We start from the raw sequence: 21895 nt of genomic DNA on the forward strand, positions 1-21895 counted from the left end.
AATAGTCTCTTCTTTTGAATAAGTATGTCTATCTTTCTGGCAGCAGTTTGCAGAAATCCCAATGGTTGCAAGAACAGGGGAAGCCCCACCCAGCTTGCTGAAGCCCTGAGACCTTCACTGCAGGCACATTGAGAACAGAAGACACAGAAGTACTCAGGCTGTACTTATGAAAAATCAAGACTCACAGACTTTTAAAGAAAAGTTACTTTGCATTTGAGAAGGGGGAAACCTGAGACAGTGACTGTTGCCTAACCTGGCTGACAATTATATCCCTTAACAAAAAAGTGTTCCTAAGGTCTTTTGGAATTTCAACCCTGTAACGATGAAAAAATAAAAAATTCTCTTGAGGGAAACCTGAGGGATATGTCATTATCAAGAACGTGGGGAAAGGGGTCGAACTGTTTTTCCAGAAAGCCTAATAATCAACTAGGCAAATATTGTATCAGCTATCTCACTTCTGCAAAAGATCGAAGAGCTGGAGGCTTCTGTATATCACGAAAGAGGATCTGGGTAGGTATCATCCCTGATAGGGACAGGGTATTAAAATAGAAAGAGGCAAGAAGATGGGTTTTGTCTCTGGAGCAAGCTGATGTCAGGCTTTTTATCTTAGGGGGAAGAAGTTATAGGCTCTTGGGGCAGAGGAGCCCAGACAAGACTGGAGATGGAAGGTTCATTCAACAAGTGACCTCCTAGAGGTCACCAAGAGGGGAGAAGGGGTGACCACAGGGTGGGGTGGGGAGTGCAGTCTGAATCTTGAGGAATTTTCCTGGCCAGGCGAGGGAACGTGTTTTAAGGCAAGGAGGGCCAGAAAGGCCGGTGTATGGTCAGAAGGAACCGATTCACCAAGGTGCTCTTGCCTGGAGTTAACATCCTGAGGATTCTAGCAGATCTTAGGCTAATCAGGGTTTCCCGATTAGGCTACAAACGTGAATCATTCAGTCAATATAAAATACAATCTATTAACAGGTTGATGGGAAGAAGAAAGGATAGGGGAGGCAGTGTAATGTCATGGGAAGAACTAAGGCTTTGCAGCCAGACTTAACTGTGTGACCTTGGGCAAGTTACTTAAACCCTCTGAGCTTCCGTCCCTTCATTTATAATATGGGCATAATACTATCTACCTAAAAAGGCTTTAGTGATGATTCAGTGAGAAACATATGTGAAGCAACAAGCACAGTATCTGGAAGCTGTAGGTACTCAACAAGTGTCAGTTTCCTTCCTCTTCTAAGCTGTGCTTTCAAGTCAATTGTATGTCTAGAGTCGCACTGTCCAGTACAGTGGCCAGTACTAGCCACATATGGCTCTCAGGTACTTTAAAGAGGGCTAGTCTGAATTGATATGTGCCATACATGTAAAATACTTTAAAGAGGGCTCATCTGAATTGATATATGCCATACATGTAAAATACAAATCAGATTTCTAAAACTTTGTACCAAAAAATACTGTAAAATAACTTACTAATAATTTGAGTGATTACATGTTACAATAATATTTTGGATATATTGAGTTAAAATATAAGATTAAAATTAATTCTGCCTGTTTCTTTCTGTTTGATTCAACATGGCTACTAGAAAATTTAAAATTACAGTGTGGCTCACATTTTATTCTATTGGACATTACTGATCTAGATACTAGAAAAGACAAGGTTGGGAAGCTGTGTTCCAGAAGCACGTTTGTTTCTATACCTTGGGTTTGGGTTTGGGTTTGTTCTCCCATGGTTTCCCAGTAAAAGACCCTTTTGAAAAAAATACTATTCAGGGCTCAACCAAAATGGGTAGAAGATACCCACATGCCCCTAGTTGTCAGGCGCTGTGGTGACCACAGTCCAGGAAAAAGTAGGTAGGGCTGGCCTATCAGAGAATGGAGATGTCAGGTAGGACAGTCGGGACAGCTGGGGATGGACTGTTCTTTTCTTAGCCTGAAGCTTCACTTCAGATTTCTCTACCTTTCTTTACCCTGGGAGGATGATCCCATTCTCTATTATTTCAGAAGATTCCCCCACTGTATACACGAACTTGGCAAGAAGCAGGCTCCCACCGGGCAGTAACGAACACAGGTGCAAGAGAAAATGCCACTTCAAAGCCATCTTTAGAAAACCCCAGAGTTTCCAGAGAAATGAACAGCAGACATTCACAGACATAAGAATGTTCTTTTTTTTCTCCCGCCCAAGGAGTGTGGTTAGTGGTTGTTTTTAAAACTGTACATTTTACTGTACATTTTTTTTTTAGCAAAGGAGAAGATTGGCATTTATATTCTGACCACAAGGATGCTGCTTTCCAAAACTCCAAGTCAGAAACCTGACAAACACAAGAGCAAGTACATATCATGTCACGACAGAACTCGGAGCCGCTGATGAGAATAGACAGTGAGTTGGTTCCTTCCACTGTTCACCACCTTCCCTCTGTGTGTCTGAATCCAAAGGCAAAAAAGAAAGCTGGTATTTGAGACCACTTCCACAATGGCTATAGTTTGAAAGGATGAATGAGAAAGATGAGGAGGGAGAAAAGAGAATAGAAAAAAAAACAGGAAGGGAAAAGAGAAAGGGTGGAAGAGACTTCCTTTCAAGTTACCCAATTCTGTGGGTGCTTCTGTGACCATAGAAGGGATGTGCTCCAGCCCTGGGACTGGTCTGGAAAATTGTTATAACTTGAGGTCTCAGGAGGAACTGGCCTGGTCTGTTAATGACCTTGTCAGGACCAGAAAGGGACTGGGAAAGGCAGAGAGTAACAGGAAAAAAAAAGAAAAAAAAAAAAAAAGAAGAAGAAGAAGAATGAAGAGAAGAGAGGGGAGGGAGAAGTGAGGAAGGAGGAAGGCCTGGGATTTGGAGACTCTGGAACTAGAGCCAAAGGTAATTCTGCATAGACAGTTGCAATCCCTCCTTGTGTGTTCCAGAGTGGGGTTGGGGGCCAGCAGCTCAGCTCCAGGTCTGAGGCCATTGGAACATTTTGGCCCAGAATGGTCTTGCCTGTATGCTTTGTGGGCTGTGTGGTTGGCAAGTGGAAGAAGGAAGAACAAAAGAGAGAAAATAGAGGTCTATGGAAGGAGTTGGGAGAGGAAAGAATGAGTTGGAGAGACTGAGGGAGAGGTAGTGAGTTGCTGATGAGTAGACACAGGACAGGGATGCAGGGGAAGGTCATTCCAATCTGTCTACAGCAGGTTCTCCGTGGGCACATCTCCTCTTCCCCTTCTCTTGCCACTGTCTGGCAGGGAGGGGTTATTCCTAGATGGAAAGGAGCCTATGCGCCCCTCCCATTCCACCCTGTAATTTCCAAGGATGGACCCTCCTCAAGAAACCAAGAGCAGGCATCCCTTCATCCCACCTTGAGCCACTTTCTTAAAGAACAAACATGGGACAGCCTTTGGACACAGAAATGCCCTAGGCAGGGTCAAAACAGGGTCATGGATCCCAAACACCACTGCCAGGAGGCAGGTGGCCTTGGCTCCTGCCCTGACCTGGTCACGAACTCACTGTGTGACCTTGGGCAATTCCCTTATGCTCTGTGGAAGGGAGAGGGAGGGTTAAAGATGGGATGATTGCAAAGACCTCCCCAAGCTTCAAAAGCCTATTATTCTAAAAATATTCAACTTTCCCCCTCCAAGGCTTCTAGAGAAATTCTCTGTGCCCAGTAAAAAGGACGGGGACTGCTGTAACCAGCTTGTGCTTCTGGTATCACTAAGCGAAAAGGCCTAACATCTAGAGTCATGAAGAATTAATAGGCCCATAGAACTGGAAAGGGACTGGAGACCTAATACAATCCCAGTATTTTTGCAAATTGGCAAATTCAGGTACCAACAGATAAAAGGGTCTTGCCCCAGTTACTCAGCAGGCTCTTCATGTGACTATGGACACATGAGCTTTGGACTCCAAGTCCACTACTCTTTCTGCCACCCACACTGCTTTCCTTAAGAGAAGCCCTCCTGGCCTGCCACATGCTCAAGAGGGACTTTCCATGCCGGCTTCCCAGAAAGAGTGGCAACAAGCCCAAAGCAACTCCGGAAGTAAAGATCCCTTGTGTCCTACAACATGAAGCCCTCCTCCCTCCCCACACATAAGAACCCAGGAAGTTACTCTTCTGGTTCAAACTTCTGTGATGGGTGTGGTATGTCATGTTTGAGAAGCAAAGGGAACTAGGTCAGGTATTGGGGTCAGTCACTCATCCCTTCCAGTGTCGGGTGTGGGGGTGGTTGGGAGTAATGAGAGCTCTGGGTAGGGAACCCCACAGTCTTCCCCCAAACAAGTGTGGAAACAGAATAATTCCCTCCTCTTGTCAATTGGCAACAATTACCCACTACCAGGGCTGCTGGGAACACGCATTCATATGTACGATTAACTCTCGATTATCCGTGTGAATGAAGAGGAGGAGTCTGGGAAATGGAAAAAAAATAAATTAAGAAATAAAAACAACACTAGACCCATAAGCAATCCAAAGCCGCTTGCTTGTAGGCTACATTTGTGATTAGAAAGGCGGAGTCTCGCCTTTCCAAACACTCAGGGCTCAGTCCGGTATTTGAGCGAGTCCGCATTCCCTGAGCACACCCCGGCCGGGTGGTGGGGAGGTGATATGGGTGTTGGGGATGGGGGGGGGGGGGGTGGACACGAGGCCATTGACAGGGAGACGAAACTGTCCCTGGATGTAAACATCACCATGGAAACTCCACAAACACTTGCCAGTGAGATTCTTTCCCCTTCTCCCACCCTGCACGCAGGAAAGGGAGCATGCCCACCCCCACCTAGACCGTGCTCTCCATCACCCACTCGGAGCTGCCAAAAGTCCCCCGGGCCCCCACCAGGTCACTCTCCTCAAAGGGCAAGAGCATGCCGTTGACAGAGAGGCTGCGCTTCGTCCAGATGTTCGAGACCCTCCGAGGGGGACTGTAGCCGCCGGGCACTACCCCTCCTGCCGCCGCAGCCGCAAAGTCCCCCATGTCGAAGGAGTGACTGCGTTTGGCCTTGCCCTCCAAGGGCAAGGGGAGCAGGCTCCTGGCCCGGGCCGCGGGGGGCCCCAGCAGTGGCTCTCGGTCCGAGTGGTGGCCCCTGGCTGACGTCCCAGCCCCTCTCCCGGCTGGAGTCCTGGAGTCCAGCAGCTCCTCCTTTCTCTGACTCTTGAGGTCCAGGGAGGCGAAGGCCCCCATCAGGCGGTCAAGGCTGGGCTTGGGGCGTGGGGCGGAGGGTGGGAGCCTCCAGGGGGCCCGTCCCAGCCCCGCGGCCTCCCCACTGCCCAGGGAGCTGGAGGAAGAGGAGTCACTGGCGCGGGCCAGGCTGGCGGTGAAGTCCAGGAGCTCGTTGCGCACCACCACCTTGGGCGGGCCCTGAGGCGGGGCCCCGGCAGGTGCGCTGCTTGGAGGCGGTGGCTGGGCGCCGTTGGTCTGCGAGTACACATTGCTGACGGCCGCTGCCATCTTACTGGGGGCCTCGTGATTGCAGACCTTGTAGCGCACCATGAGGACGACGATGAAGACAAGCAGCGTGGCCACGATGATGCCTCCGATGACTAGGATCATGGTGCCGCCCAGTATCTGGCTGTGCATGGACTGGCACTGCGGGTAGTCAGCCTTGGTGAAGAACTGGGCGCAGCCCACGATGTTGGTGGCCGTGAGTGTTGTGGCTGTGTCATCCCACATGGCCAGCACACACAAGTCGTAGCCAGTCCCAGACACCAGGTTGTTGACCACGAAGGCCTTGTTGGAGGCTGGGATCATCCTGGGGAGGGAGGTGGACACAAAGAGTGAGGGGTCGTGGGGTGGAAGGACAGGGTGAGGGGGAGGGGACAGAGGGAGAAACAGTGACGGGGGAGCGGGAAGGAGGCCAAGACATACACAGGGACACAGAGAGAATAGGGCAGAGGGAAAGAAAGGGACAGAGGGGTGAAGAGACACAGAAGAAGAGAGATGAAGACACGGGGGGAGGGAGAGAGGGGCAGGGGCAGGCAGGTGACAGGAATAGGGTGTAGGAAATGAGAAGAAAGAGATGTGAGGAGGGAGACCCAGACAAGGGAACCAAGGGACAGGTTGGGGAGGAAAGGAAGGTGAGAGAGGGAGATTCAGGGATGGAGCGTCAGGGAGAGGTGTAGACGGAGAATGTGTCAGAGACCGGGTGAGAGAAAATCCAGATATATGGAAACAAAAACACAAAAAGACAATGAGTATGAAGATGAAGGGAATAAGAAGGGGGGTAGGTGAAAGCAGAGAAAAGGGGAGGCATTTAGAGGTGGAGGGAAAGAGGAGGAGGGGGAGAGACTCAAGCAGAGTTGAGAGGACACACAGGGACAGGCAGAGGGAGAGACAGAGAGGCAGAGAGGTTAAAGTGTGAAGAAGCAGAAATTATACAAAGGGACATCCGCTACCCTCCTCCCTCATACCTGCTACAAGTATTCCCTCCGTCTCTGGGAAGGGCAGGGTGAGAGGTCAGCCCTGACCCTGTGCCAGCCCACTCCAAGGCTCGTTCCAGCCCTCCTGTGACCTCTGAGATTCACAGGGATCCCCATCAACACTTTCTGAGCCTTCTTGCTGGACCAGGTGCTGTGCTGTGTCAGAGACAAGATCCTGCCTGGAGAGGCCAGCACCACCCTCACCTCCAAAGGGCTTTCTCATGACTCAGGAGGGAGAGCATTTGCTGCTGCAGACTGAGGGAGAGGGGCTCTAAGCAGAAGAGGAGTGGAGGCAGGAGAAGGGGGCCTGCCGCTTAGGGGTGGAGGGACAGTGCAGTGTTAAGGACTGGGGGGCACTTCTGCATCCCAGAAGAAAGGGACGATTCCTTGGTCCCAGTTGTAGTAGCCCAGGCTCAGCCAGGAAACCTAGTGGAAGAGTTTCTTTAGTAGAAGACTTTAACTGCTCCTTCCACCTGAGGGGAGGGTCTGATGGGGAAGCACTCTCCCCACATTGTGGCTGATCCTCTCCTGCCTGGACCTGCTCACTCTGAACTCTAGAACCTTGTGACCTTGTTAAGCCTGGATGCACACCCTGAACTCTAAGACCCTTTTTGAGGTATCATGCCTTCTGCTGATTCCAGAGATGATGCCTCTGTCACTTCCATAAACACTCCTGAAGAAATACCCAGGCTTGAAGGTACCACTGTGTAGCTTTCTTGGTGTTTCCTCCACTCCCATTCTCCTATTCCCTACTACTTGAGAATGAAAGGGCTCTATCAGCTCCCATCAACCCCTCAAACCTGGAGCTGGGCAACTTAATTAAGATATCAAATATGAAATACTGAAGTCTGAAAACTTCCACCTGGGATCCTCACACAGAGGACTGGAACTGACAGGCAGATATTGACATCCCGTCAGTGGGCAACCCCAGTGGCTGCTGCCTCCCTCCTCACCTGCCCACCTGCTCTTTTGCTAGGGAAGCCACACTGGAGGGAATTGAGCCCCAAAGGCCCAACTGATATGGTCTGGCTGTGTCCCCACCCAAATCTCATCTTGAATTGTAGCTCCTACCATTCACGCGTGTTGGAGGGACCTGGTGGGAGGTAATTAAATCATGAGGACGGGTCTTTCCCATGCTATTCTCATGATATTGAATAAATCTCATGAGATCTGATGGTTTTATAAAGGGGAGTTTCCCTGCACAAGCTCTCTTCTCTTGTCTGCCGCCAGGTAAGACGTGCCTTTCACCTTTTGCCATGATTGTGAGGCCTCCCCAGCCATGTGGAACTGTGAGTCCATTTAACCTTTTTCTTTTTTTAATGTAAATTATCCAGTCTTGTGTATGTCTTTATCAGCAGCGTGAAAATGGACTAATGCACAGCCCCACCCCTAGCACAGTGTTTGGGGCAGAAGAGGCCAGAGGGGTTAGGAGGGGTGGATCCAGCAAGGACCCTGCAGCCAGCCCCACAGGTCTATCTGAAGACTTCAGAGCCAGTTTCACCTGGGCATCATGACAGTCCTGTAAAGGCAGTGATCAGTACTCCCATTTCACAGAGAAGAAATGGCCGAGACTCAGAGAGGGTAAGTGATTTGCCTGAGGTCACACAGCTTGGACTGCTAGTATACAGCAGTTGAGACTTTTAACACTAGCTTCTGGGTCCATGGTCTGGGCCTGTTCCTTACTGTGTGACAGACATGGAAGCATTTCTCCTCATTTCAGTGAAAAGTTCACCCTAGCCTGTGGTTGGTCAACCACCTTCATCCCTGGAGCAGCTTAGAGCCTACTGTGGCTCACGCTCCTCTACTGATAGGATGCCCTGCCTGCTGGGCCATCTGCTGGGCAGGGCCTAAGAATCCCTGTATGGCCAGCGCTGCAGGGGACACTCGAGTCCTCCAGGGCCTCATTCCTTTCCCCTCAGGGCTAATGATGTAAGTTGAGAAGGCAGGAGCTAAGCACACCCAGAACAGTGACAGCAGCAAGAGCAAACACCAGCTGGTAACTGTGTGCCATGCTCTGTTTTAAGTGCCCTATGCCAACTCACTTAGGCCTACAGCAACTCCCCGACACAGCTGCCGTCATAATCCAAATTTTTCAGATGGGGAAACAGAGGTACAGAAGTGTTAAGCAAAGATAACATGGCGGAGCTGGGATTAAATCCCAGGGAGGCCACCTTCAGTCTGCTGTGAACCACCGCATTCCACCATTTTGCTGGGTCACTGATATAAGAGCACGTCCACTTGAGAGGTGGATGGACACCCTTGTTTACTGAATACCTGTTGTATAACATAGGTTTCCACATTCATGATTGCATTGAACACAGCCACCCCAGGACACCAAAGATGTACCACAAGCCCAGAAATCTTCTCAATATTTAGCCACCTTCTCCTGGGAAGCAGACCACACTATTACTACTATTACTACTACTACTAATAGCAACAAAATAAGAACAGCTAACATGAGGGCTTACTCTGTGCCAGGCACTATTGTGAGATATTTAAGGGGATTAAGATTCATTTAATACTCCCTAACATTGTTGGGAGGCAGTTATTGTTATTCTCATTTTCACTTAACAGATAAGAAACTGAAGCACAGAAAGGTTAAGCTACCTGCCCAAGGAGGCCCAGCTAGTAAGTTGGCAGAGTGGGATTCAAATCAGGCAGTTTGGCTCCAGGGCCTCTGCACCTGACCACTGGGCCATGCTGCCTCTCAGACACTGCCCCATCTACCTGCCCTTCCTGGGCAACTTTGTGTAGAAACCTGCCTGGCCTCCCCAACTCCTCTTTGCTCCCAAACTCAGAGAAAATCATAATGTGATGAAGCCACCTCCTAATGTGGTGAAGCTGCAATTGGGCTGTGCTGCTGATGGAGGTGTAACAAGGCAAGGCTGATTCTTGGCGGGCCACTGGCACCTGGATGAAGGGTCAGGTCTGGAACAGTTTTGCACTGTAACTGGCCCATCAGAAACAAGGCCAGCAGGAAAAGCCTGCCAGGATGAAGAGCAGAAAGGCAGAAGGCAGCTCCTGATTCCTCTGCTGTGTGTGTGTGTGTGTGTGTGTGTGTGTGTGTGTGTGGCAGTAGGAGGAGCTGGGGTGACTTAAGGAGAGCCAGAGCCAGCTAACTCAAAACACTCCTAGCTGGCAAGGTCAAGTTTGCCTTTTCTAATAACAATAATAACCAGTATTCGCCTATTGTGCTGGCATGTTTACATGCCTTATCTCATTTAAGATCCTGACAACTCTCTGAGGAAGTTATTACCATTTAGAGAAGGAGGAAGCTAAACAGTTTGAACTTTCCCTTGGAGGAATGATGGGGCTGAGACCAGATCAGGTCCACTGGGACCCAGAGCCCACACCTCTTAAAAGCAAGACCACTCGTGCCTCCAGGCAGCCAACAGACAAACTGCATGAGAAAGTCACAGGAAATGGGCACTCTAGTGAAAGATAGAGAATCCATCTCTGACCTGTGTCCCCCTGTCCATCTCATCATCCAACCCTATGAAACCATCCACTGATCCTCCAAGCTGTATCTGGGGAGCCTGGATTTCCCCCTTCACTCCTGCTCACAACCCATCACTCTGGCTGATAGATTCTACCTTTTGAATACCCTCTGCCTTCCAACTCCACATGCAGTGTTAGCTTAGGGCTCTCCATTTCTGGTCGGGATGGACTCAGCAACCTCCAGTCAGGCTCTCTGCCACAGATTGTGCTCCCTGAAAGTGCATTCTCAGCACTACACCGTCTCGAGTGCTCTACCTAAAACACAGCTCTGGCTGTGTCCCCTGCCTGCTGAGATGCTTCCAGTGCTGACTATGGTCTACAAGAGACAGTGCAAGCTCTTTAGCTGGGCTCCCAAACCAGGCTGCTGTCACATTGTTGTCCTTCTACCCACATAGCCTCTAACGCTGCCCACATTCTTAAAAACTTGCCCAGGTAGGAAAACACTGCAGAATCAGCCAGGGCCTGAACGGGCAGATGGCACTTCCTAGAAGGATAATTAAAGACCTTATTTATCAAGGGACTAATTGTAAAGAGGCAAGAGGTTATGGGGGATCACAAGGGAATGTGCAAGAACCCAGAGTTAATAGCAGCCAAGAGCCGAGCTGTTGCCTCTGCCACACCCCCAGGAGAGAGAAGCATGTAGGCCAGTGCTACTCGTAGTGTGGTTCACAGATGGCTGCCGGCCCATGGACAGTTTGTTCCTGCTCCATGACCAGACACTACAGAAGTCAAGAGTAAGCATTAAGGCTTTATAGCAATTTGGCATTGGTTGTCACATTCAAGTGTGTGATGATTATTTCTGATAACTTAGTTCTAGTCTTACAAAAGCACTGGCCTGCAACAGAGTGGGGAAAATTGAAGCTGCTCCTTCACAATGAATAGCTTGAGGAGCCCTGGGCTTGTGTAGGCTTTCTTAGCCTCGCCACTGTTGACACTTTGGCTGGCTATGTCTTGGTTGTGTAGGGCTGTTCTCTGCATCGTAGGAGGACAATCCCAGGACACCCCTGGGCTCCACCCGCCAGATGACAGAATACACCCACAGTGTGACAAGCTAAAATGTCTCCAAGCATTGCCCAGTGACCTCTGGGGGCAAAGTCACCCTCCACTGATGCACACTGGTTTAGAGAATTTGGTTGAGAGACAGAAGCTGCCGGGGCAACCTCACAGGGTGGGCGCCAGACAAACAAGTAGCCGGACCTCACTCTTCTCTGCCGCCGACCTGCTGCTGCTGCTCTGCATGGCTGAACCAAACTAAAAGCCAGGTTCACAGGCACATGCAGGTCAGGCTTCCAGAGTGCAGAGCAAGGCAGAGGAGGGGAGAGTGGATTCCGAGGGACAATAGACAATAAATGGCTCAACCATCAGGTCAGTCGTGGGCCTCTCGGTGAAAAACACGTCCCTGAAATCCTGAGAGATTTCTTTTCATCATGTAAACTACCAACATCTCTGTTAGCAGAAAACATGAATTGCTATTTTAAGTTAAGCTGTTCCAATGCGTTAAATTTAATTAAGCTCACACACTCTAAAAGACAATTTGAAACTGCAATCCCAAGCACTTACTCAGGAAACACAAAACAAACCTAAGTGACTGCCTCTGGATTGTTTTTCTTTTTCTTTCTTTTTCTGTTAATATTATTTTGGCACTGTTCATTCAGTTTAACCCTAGCACACAAATCTACAGTTGATACCGGAGGTCTATGAAATCACAGGCGCATACTGTTATTCTACTGTGGGCTCTTGAATCTGTTCTCCGCCTTTCACCTGCTTGCCTCTGCTCTGTGGGGAATTACATTTCCCAGGCTACCTTGCCTGTTCCCAGGTTTCCGAGCCCTCAGGCTGCCAGGTGGAGGTGGCCAATGGAGACACTGGAGAGAGACTGGAGGGCCGGAAGAGGGGAGAAGCCAGGTATCTCTTCTACTTTTTCATCTCCAAGTGGTTTCACCCTGTCAGACACTGAATCTCCTCTGTGATTCCAGCTGCCAGGGTTCCAGCTCCTGCTAGACACATTAGGATCTTAGTCACTGGCCATACCATCTCCTCCTGTGTCCTTCCAGCCTTGGGTGGGGATGGGTGGGTGGCGGTGACTCCCGGCTGTTGCTAATCTCTATAGTGCCTCCCTGTCCTGGCCCCCACCCACTGCTCCTGTACCCACTGTCCCCACCTGTTGTTGACCTCTGAGCAGCTCCATCATCCCTAAAATCCAAACCCTGTACTGAATTCTCTTTCTCTCTCTCTCTCTTTTTTTTTTTTTTTGATACAGAGTCTCACTCTGTAGCCCAAGCTGAAGTACAGTGGTGCGATCTCGGATCACTGCAACCTCCGCCTCCAGGTTTCAAGCCATTCTTGTGCCTCAGCCTCCCGAGTAACTGGGACTACAGGCACATGCCACCAAGCCTGGCTAATTTTTTGTATTGAGTAGAGACAGGGTTTCACCATGTTGCCCAGGGTGGTCTCGAACTTCTGAGCTCAGGCAATCTGCCCGCCTTAGCCTCCCAAAGTGCTAGGATTACAGGTGTGAGCCACGGCGCCCAGCCTGAATTCCCTCTTTCAAAAGACCTAAAATGTTCTTTTTTTTCCTGACTGAATCCTGAATGACACAAGGAGATAACCTTTACATTGTTGAAAACATTCTATTTATTAACTTATTTCCTTTCACTTTGGGAAAAGATGATCATCTCTTCATGTCAGCAGCAGCATATCTTGGCTGTATCTAGTGAAACTCCAGCTGTAGGCAACAATTTACCAGCCTCTTGAAATCACTCATCACTCCCCCAGTAAGCCATCTTGATCCCATTGCACACAGTGGTCCCTCTTCCTTAGCATCATATCTTTCTCCACCGGGTGATCTCATCTTTTAAGGCCTGACTCATAAATTACCTCCGACCTCACCAGAGCTGTCTTTTCTCTCCCTTCTACCACAACCCTCCTACAGTGCCCTGTTAAAGCCCTAGGGGTTGTTCATGTACACCTTTCCCTTGAGGACTGGAACTATGTCTTATTCCTCTTTGTATTTCTACTGCTGATCATGATGTCTGGCCTAGAGTCAATGCTGAGTAAATATTTGCCCTATGGTTAGGCAGTGAATGCAAGAGTGCTTTGCAAAATGTTAGGGCCTAAACATATGTGAGGGATTCTTATCTAATATTCAAGGGCTAGCTAATGGTGAATTCTCATACACTGGCTGGTTCTGAGGACATCTTTCTGGAGAGGTATTTTTCCTTTTTTTTTTTTTTTTTTTTTTGAGACGGAGTCTTAGTCTGTCACCCAGGCTGGAGTGCAATGGCATGATCTTGGATCACTGCAACTTCTGCTTCCCAGGCTCAAACAATTCTCCTGCCTCAGCCTCCTGAGTAGCTGAAATTACAGGCATGCACCACCATACCTGGCTAATTTTTGTATTTTTAGTAGAGATGGGGTTTCGCCATGTTGGCCAGGCTGGTCTTGAACTCCTGAGCTCAGGTGATCCACCCTCCTTGACCTCCTAAAGTGCTGGGATAACAGCACCCAGCCTGGAGAGGTATTTTTTCTGTACCCTTGAGGCTTACTGCAAGGGCTCCTGAAAACCTTTCATGGATGTGCATATACGTATGTGTTTGGGGTATATGATTGTGTAGGCCTGTGTGCGAGAAGATGTGTGTCTAAGAAGTGTCATTTGTCAGCTGAATGTATGGGTATTTGTGAGTGTATGTCAGAGTGTAGGTGTTCACATGTATGTGGCAATAAGGGGTCCTGGTCCTAGGCAATGTTAGTCATTGTTCTGCCCCTGCCCCTCTTTCAACCAACCCCCTAACCCCACCACCCCCAGAGGCTCCCATATCCTCTGAAACGACTGAGGTGATTTCTTGTGTGACCTCTCCTGCAGACTGAGCCTCCTCTTTTCTAATGGAACAGAGTTTGCCCCCCAGAAAAGTCATTTGGGCCTCAGAAATAGCAATGGGAATGGAGTGGGAGTTTCTGCCTGGGCCTCGGCCTCCAGGAAGAGCCTGTGAGCTGACTACCAAACCCCACTCTCCCCCTCTCTCATGACTTCCCATTTAGGCTACACTCGCTAGTCTCTCTTGCAGCTAGTATGCCCATGTGACCCTTTCTGGCTAAAGGGATGTGGAGGATGTCATCTGTGCCAGATGATCTGTGCCAGATGATCTGTGCCATCTCTGGGCCAGACCTTCAGTAGGTCAGGATGCCTTCCCCACACTCCCCTTTCCTTCTGCCAGCTGGACCCTGGGGCAGGATGACAAGGCCTGGAGGGAGGTACATACGGGTACCTAGGTCTCCCATGAGGAAGGTCTCCTGGTAACCTGGCACACCACTCTGGACTGTTAGGACAGTGAGAAATCAAATTTGATTCTGCTTGAGCCTTTACATTATGGCAATTCTTTGCAACAGCAGCTGCCTCCCCTGACTAACAGACACCTGCAGGTAAGATGAAGTGAGCCTGAGGAATTTGCTACGTAGTAGGTAGGTGTGTGAGAGACAGGGTGAATGTGTGTGTGTTTGTGTAAGAGGAAGACATTGGTCTGGTGCCTATACAAGAAATCCTTGCCTTCCTGGAGTTGTCAACAAATACCACCTCTTGTATCTGCATAATTCCTCCAGCCTCCAGCCTCCCCTCTGCTCCCCTAGCACCACGCCTTTCTAGGTGCTCTGTCCTCTCCTCCCTCCATCAGTGATGCACCATGGCTGCCTGCTGAGCCTCAGTGCTAATTTGGAATGGCCACATCAAGCTTCCCTCACCCCACCCCCCTGGCTCAGTGTCCTCATTACTGGCTCTTCATAGAACCACTGGCTTGCCACCCTCTCTGGCTAGCCTTGAGATCTCAGACTACATGACATGGCCTCATTAAACCAAGCCAAGCAGCCCTTACTCCCAGATTCTCTCTCTTCCTGCAAGCCCCTGTTTGCTTTCATGCATGAGCTGCAAGGAAGTAGAGGAGATGAATGTGGTTCCATCCTGCATACAATTTATTGAGTACTTACTATGTGCCAGGAACTTGACAGGCAGAATCTCTTTGATTCTGCACACTGACTGTATGAGGTAGGAATAATTACCCCATATCACAGATGAAGAAACGAAGGCTCAGGCAGATAGAACGCCTGCTCAGGCTCACACAGCTGGAAAGTGGCTGAGCCAGGTCAGCCAGGCCACAGAGCATGATCTTCCCTATGCTGTTTTATACTGAATTGAATTGAGCAGAATCAGGATTTAGCAGGAGGCGAGTCTTGGAGTCAGCCAACTGTTTGCCAGCAATTTAAAAAGAAAAAAATTACCTGCATTACTTTACAATGATAGCTAACATTTATTAAGCACTTACTATATGTCAAACACTGTTCTGAATATTTTCCATGTATTAGTTAATTTAATCTGGGGAAATCCTGTGAGGGAGGTACTAGTCTTATTATCATTATGGATGAGAAAATCGAGGCTCCGAGAAATTAAGTGACATGACTAAGCTCTCACAGAGAGGTTCATGCTCAGCCATGATTGAACCCAGCACTTTCACATTTCCTCAATTCATGTTCACAATAACCCTGGGAAGTACATCTAATAATTGTGCTGCTGTTTTAGAGGCAGCGGTCAACTGAACTGCCATGGGCTCACATAGCTAATTAGGGTTGGAAATGGGACTCCAGTGAATAAGGAGGGCAGTCTCTCTACTTCAGGACACATGTTCCTGGGAGGTCTGAGGAAAGTGAGGGAACCACGTGGATATCCATGGGCAGAGTTTCCAGGCAGGAGGGAAGTGCCAGTGCAAAGGCCTCGAGGTAGAAACAGTGAGGAGGATGGTGAGGCTGGAACAGAGAGATGGAAAGGGAGAGTAGTAGGAAATGAAGTTGCCAAGGTAGCAGCTAGGAGCCAGGTTCTTGCAAGTATGTTCACTCTTGTGTTCCAACTCTGAGCATTGGCTGCTGGGTGCTAGTGTTAAGGATCCTGAGGCTGTGTTTAGACTCAGTGGGACAGAGTCCTCTGGAGACTGTGTCTCATATTTGCTGTTTCTGGCCTAGAGATCAGAGTAGTTAGAATTACCAGTACAAGTTGTAGACCCCACTGGTGACTAGTGCCAAATGCTGGCCTTCCCTAAGCACCAGGTCCTGAGTGATAATGGGGGAAGGCACATGTCTTTTCTTTAGAGTGGGATGATCATGGAGCTGGTGTGACTCAGTGAGGGCTCCAAGGATCGGAAGCCTCTGATCTTCCAGTTGGGGCCAGGGACCAGAGGCCTGGGGTTGGGGGCCAGCCTCTGTCCCTGCTCTTCTGCTCTTGTGGCTCCTGAGAATATGGAGCTTCCACAAATCCCCCGAAGCACCCCTGCCTTACTGGCAGTTACTTTAGCCTCTCAGTGAGTGAAGGGGCCACATTCCTTTCAATAAGATTGAGACTCTGAGACAGAGCACCCCAACCATTGCCTCAATCTTCAGGTGTACCCAGACATCCACTTCCACAGCCCCTGAGACAGCAGGCAGGGTTGACATCAGCCCCTGTTGAGTTGGCCTCTGGGTCTGGGTGTCCTTCCTTGCTCCCATCCCCCAGCCTCTTCTCTGCCAGTGGTCAGAGGGATCCTGTTAAAACCCAGGTCAGAGCCTGTCTTTCTCGCTCAACCCTGCTCCTGCCCCCAGAGAAGCCCACCTCATGTAGTCAAAGTCCTCAAACGGTCACAGGCCCCAGGTGATCTGCCCCTCCCCTCTTGGGTTTTGTCTCCTTCTACTCCTCATTCTCACTCTACAACCTGGGCTCCCTGCTGCTTCTCAGGTCTGCCAAGGGGGCTTCTGCCTCAGGACTTTCACACTGGCTGTTCCCTCTGCCTGGACGCTCTTCCTCCAGATATTTATATGCTAGCTGCTTTGCCTCTTTCAGGTCTCTGTTCCAATGTCACGTTCTCAGAGAGGCCATCCCAGATCATCTTTTCAACACTGGGGGCTTCCTTCGGCTTGTCACTCCACTCCATTTCGCCCCAATGCACTTTTATTGCCCAACAGACAATATCATTGATTTATTATGATTACTGTTAGTTGCCTTTCTTTCTCTCTGTCTACTAGAATGTCAGCTCCCTGAGGTCAGAGTTTTTTGGGCTGTTTTGTTTTGTTTTGTTTTTACCTGTTTTGTTTACTGATATTTTCCCAACACCTAGAATGATACTTGGCACAGCGTAGGCCCTTGAAAACATTGACTGAACTTGTAAATGAAATGAATGTTCCACACTGCACTGCCCAATATAGTAGTTGCATGTGGTCATTTAAATTTAACTTCAAATTAATAATAATTGATTAGAATTAAACATTTACTTTCTGGCCGGACGCGGTGGCTCAAGCCTGTAATCCCAGCACTTTGGGAGGCCGAGACGGGCGGATCACGAGGTCAGGAGATCGAGACCATCCTAGCTAACACGGTGAAACCCCGTCTCTACCAAAAAAATACAAAAATCTAGCCGGGTGAGGTGGCAGGCGCCTGTAGTCCCAGCTACTCCCGAGGCTGAGGCAGGAGAATGGTGGGAACCCAGGAGGTGGAGATTACAGTGAGCTGAGATCCGGCCACTGCACTCCAGCCTGGGTGACAGAGCGAGACTCTGTCTCAAAATAAATAAATAAATAAATAAAAATAATTTACTTTCTGAGTCATAACAACCAGATTTCAAGCGCTCAGTAGTCACATGTGGCTAGTGGCTACTGGATTGGACAGTGCCACTGTGTGACATTTCTGTCAACACAGGCAGTGCTATTGGATGGTGCTGTTCTAGAACATGCTATGCAGCCCTATCCATGTACCCAGCAAATGGTATTAACACTGTCATTTTCTATGTGAGCCCTGATGCACCAAACATGTGGGCCAGTCCAGGTGATGTTGTCCAGCTCTGGGGCAGTTCACACCAAGGAATGAATTTGTCTTGGAGGCTTTGATCCAGGCCTCTGGGCAGCTCCCCATTCTCTCTGAGGCTCTGGACAGCTTCATCCCTCCTTTATGACTCTTCCAGTTCTCCATGGTTCCTAGGACCTCTGGGTTCAGCATGCCCTCTCTGGGATTCTCTCAGGCCTAACTCAAGCTCCTCTGCCCCCTGGAGTGTTCTCTCTGCCTCCGATACTCAGCTTGTGCCCCAGCCCTTTCCCAAGGCTTGGCCCCACTGGCAAAGCTGCCTCACCTTCCCCACAGTCCTCAAATAGGGCCAGCCCTTAGCCAGCCTGTGTCTTTGGGCCCCCTCTGGTCCTTTGTTTCAATATTCTGGTTTCTGCTTTTCTGCTTCCCATGTTCAAGCTACCCATTACACATCTGACACAATTCTATTAAGAAAAATCCCTCATAGATCCAATAACAATGATAGATATCATCGGAATACCTACCGTTAGCAAGAGAAGCTGAAGAGGCAGCAGGGTACGGTGGATATGCACACAGGCTCTGGAGCCAGACTCTGGGGTTCCAATCCTGGTTTTGCACATACCAGCTGTAATACCTTATCTTGGGCAAGTTTCTTAATCTCTCTGTGTTTGTTTCCTAGAAATATCCCCTTTCTGTAAAATGGTGCATTCATAATCTCTGCCTTATAGGGTTGTTATGAGGATTCAAGGAGTCATGATTCATAAAGTACCTAGGTCAGTGCCTGGCACAGAGTAAGCCCTGCATGAGGGTCTGTTACATAAAGGAATGGGCCATGCTTAACCCACTTAACCCCAAGGAAATGCCTCTCTGATGGTGGAAATCCAGGCCTCAGGGATTTGTGGCTGGCAAAACTTATGCAAGTTAGAAGCAAGGAGATTCGGGCAGTGCCTGACCCTAGCTGGGCTGGCAGGGAGGCATCTTGGCTTCAACACTTGCAGCAGGATGGGTCCCCCTCCAACTCCCCATGAGAGTCTTGTTCAGAATTCATGTGGAGAAAGTGTCAGTAAAGGCCTGGCTGAGCAATGGCAGAGATGACAGGAAATTAGGCCAAAGAGAGCTGAGCCCCAGCAGGCTGCCTCTGTGTTCATCTCCCCAGCGTTAGGCCTTACCTGGTGACAGGGAGGCCCTGTGTTTGCTCCCTGATTTGGGAGGCATGGCGGATGCAGCTGCCAGGCAAGGACTTGGAAAAGTTGCAGCCCAAGTGTTTGGTGGAGGCAACAGTGTCAGGAAGGGAGCTTCGCCCTGCTCCATGGGGCTCCTTCATGGAGGGGATAAAGCCAGGAGGTGGGAATCCAGGCACTGGCACTGCACCACCGGGGTTCAAGCCCCAGTCCTGTCACTGACCAGCAGTGTGACCTTGGGCAAGCCACGTAACCATCCTGTAAGAGGGGGCAGATGATAGAGCCCCGTCACAGGGTTGCTATGAGGATTACATGAGCGAATCTCTGTAATTTGAACAGTGCCTTGTCCTTAGTGAGTGCTGAATTTGTGCTAGTGTTTGTGACTAAGGACAGAGAAGTGAATCCAGGCCTGAGGCTGGATACTGGCTGATGGATCAGGTGCACAGCCAGCTCCGCAGGCCAGTCATCTGAGGTCTGACAGTCTGTCTTGGTGCAGGCCACTGGGGCCAGCCTGCCCCCTGATCCAGGCACTTCTCTTGCTGACTCATCAAGGTGTCTGCTGCTCTTCCCAATTCTTCTCTGCCCTCACCATGCACAGATCCTAGGAACTCTGGGTTGAGAAGGGCCCTGAGAGCCAACCTGCTCATCAGTGCCTCCATAGCAGGCCCACCTGGCTGTCAGCACCCTCTGCTCACACACTTCCGGGATATACCAGGGAGTCATCCTAGCTCTGGACAACTCCGAGCGACTCATGGGGGCCATGGTCTGACAGCCTGCGACTTCCTACCACCAGCCCAATGCAACCCCACAGCTGCCCAGAACAAGCCTGTTTCTTTCTTTTCTACATGTTGATGCTTCCCATATTGTGAGGCCACGCTCTCATCCCACCTTGACTTTTCACATCTCCAGAATTCACATTCCCATTTCTTCCAAGCGTTTCCTCATAGCACAGTTTCTAGTTTGCTGGCAGGCTGCCCCACCTGATCATACCTGATCACATGTCAGTTTGTCTTTGGCCCTTCTCTTTGGGGGTTCTGAGTAGTCAGATGCTATGCTCCCCAATCAGATATCACACTTATTGTGAACACCACCCCCCTCCCTGAAAGTACACTGGATTCTCTAGAAGCCACATCCCATTGGTGGTCACACTGAGCAGACTGTCAATGGAGAGGCCCTGTGCTTTCCCAGGACTGCTGTTAAGCCACATTGCTTAAACAATGTCCCCACTACTGCAGGCTCAGCCAACCCAGGTGAGCTCTTGAGCCCATGTAAGGCCTACCTCTCTCTCTCTCATTCTGTGTATGTGTGTGTGTGTGTCCTCATTCAGGTTTCCACAGATATAGAAGTCTTTTCTGCATTTAATTGTCCTTAGCTTCCAGCCCCCAGGGACTGGGTTGGCATCTTAGAGGAAAGAGTGTAGGCTTTAGACTCAGACAGAAATCTCTCTTTGAAGGCTAGTTCTGCCCCCGACCAGATGTGTGACTCTAGACCGTGTAACTTTCCTCTCTCTGAACCTCTGTTTCCTCACATGTGAAATGGGAGAGCAATACCAGCCTTCTGTGGTGAGTGTGAGAAATCAAGTACAACAGGAATAAACATGTCTGCTCCTTTCCTGGGCCATTTGGTACCACAACGACGATGACTACAATGATGCTACTTGTCACTTATCTCCTGGAGGAGCTGAGAAGAGCTTGCTCAACAACTCATCACTTACAGAAAAAATGCAGAAGGTGTCAGATCAATTATACCTTGTTATAAACACAGACGTGTGCAAAATGAAGATTCCCCACCAGCTGTGCCCAAGACACGCTAGAACAACCAGCAGACAACAAGTAAACACCACCTAATGATGAACCTGATCGGACCATTCGCCCCAGTTGGCAGATCCATAATTTCATGGGAGCATCACCTGAAGCAAAGGCAGCACCAGCCTCCTTGAAAATGCTATCGTTTGCTCTCTTTGGCAGCACTTCCACTAAAACTGGAACCATGCAGAGGTCAGCATGGCCCCTGCAGAAGGATGACGGCAAATTTGTGAAGCGTTTTATATTTGTATGAAATTCTGACACATGCTACAACTTGCATGAACCTTGTGTGATTCCACTTCTGTAAATGGCCTAGGGTAGTCAAATTCACAGAGACAAAAAGTAGCAGGGTGGTTGCTGGGTGCTGGGGGAAGTGAGGAATAGGGAATTCTTATTTAATGACTACAGAGTTTTAGTTTGGGATGATGAAAAAGTTCTAAGATGGATGGTGATGGTGACTGCACAACAATATGATGTATTTAGTGCCAGTGAACTGTCCACTGTAATGTGGTGAAAATGGTAAATGTTATGTATATTTTACAATAAAAAGGGGCAAAAAATATTGCAAAGCCAGTTCTACCAGGTGAGCAGGAAGAGGAGAGGTGGTTGGAAATAGATGTGTCACTTCAGGGAGGCTGATGAACATCTGGGTGGCAGTCACCATCAGCAGGGGCTTCTTGACTCTGTTGTCAGTGGGCTTGGGTGGCCCTGTCAGATCTGGGGAAGGACACAGCATTTGGGGAGGGGTAGAAAGAACCCCTGGCCATCTGATGCTATTCTACATGTGCCCCAGTGGGTGAAGAGTAGGGCAACTCCAGAGCAGAAGGTGGCAGGAATCAAATGCCTGGGAAGAGGCATTTGAAGATCCAGCATGGTAGTTCACAGCAGCTGGGCCTGGGTTCAAAATCTGCTCTGGCGCTGACTAGCTGTGTGACCCCAGGCAGATTACCTACGCTCTGCCTCAGTTAAATAGGAAGGCTAGTACCTACTGTGTAGGAATATAATCAGGGCTAAATGAGGTAAAGTGTGTTAAATGCTAGGGGTGCCTGGCAATAAATGAAGGAATGGTAAACACTGGGTTTTGTTTCAATGCCAATGGTGAAGTCAACAGTCACCCTTTGTCTTAGTTTCTGTGTATTGCTTAACAGAATACCACAGACTAATTTGTATTTTTAAAACAACAACAACAACAAGATTTTCTCATAGTACTAGAGGCTGCAAGCCCAAGATTAAGGT

The 21895-nt window shown here is 49.3% G+C and overlaps 1 protein-coding gene and 1 non-coding gene across 2 annotated transcripts in view; one reads left to right on the forward strand and one right to left on the reverse strand.

Annotated features, from left to right (window-relative positions):
• Positions 1–4640: 4640 nt before the first annotated feature.
• The window catches only part of LRFN2 (leucine rich repeat and fibronectin type III domain containing 2), a 41844-nt gene continuing 24589 nt past the window's right edge, over positions 4641–21895 (reverse strand). Inside the window, exon 2 of the mRNA XM_033217063.1 lies at positions 4641–5701. Within this exon, the coding sequence (XP_033072954.1) occupies positions 4732–5701 (970 nt within the window). The 3' untranslated portion in view covers positions 4641–4731. The remainder of the gene's footprint in view (positions 5702–21895) is intronic.
• On the forward strand, positions 20806–20908 carry LOC117088849. The gene has a single exon (XR_004439373.1). It is a non-coding gene; the product is annotated as a U6 spliceosomal RNA (small nuclear RNA).

This window comes from Trachypithecus francoisi, unplaced genomic scaffold (genome assembly GCF_009764315.1).
Source record: "Trachypithecus francoisi isolate TF-2019V2 unplaced genomic scaffold, Tfra_2.0 Lachesis_group10, whole genome shotgun sequence".
NCBI lineage: Eukaryota > Metazoa > Chordata > Mammalia > Primates > Cercopithecidae > Trachypithecus > Trachypithecus francoisi.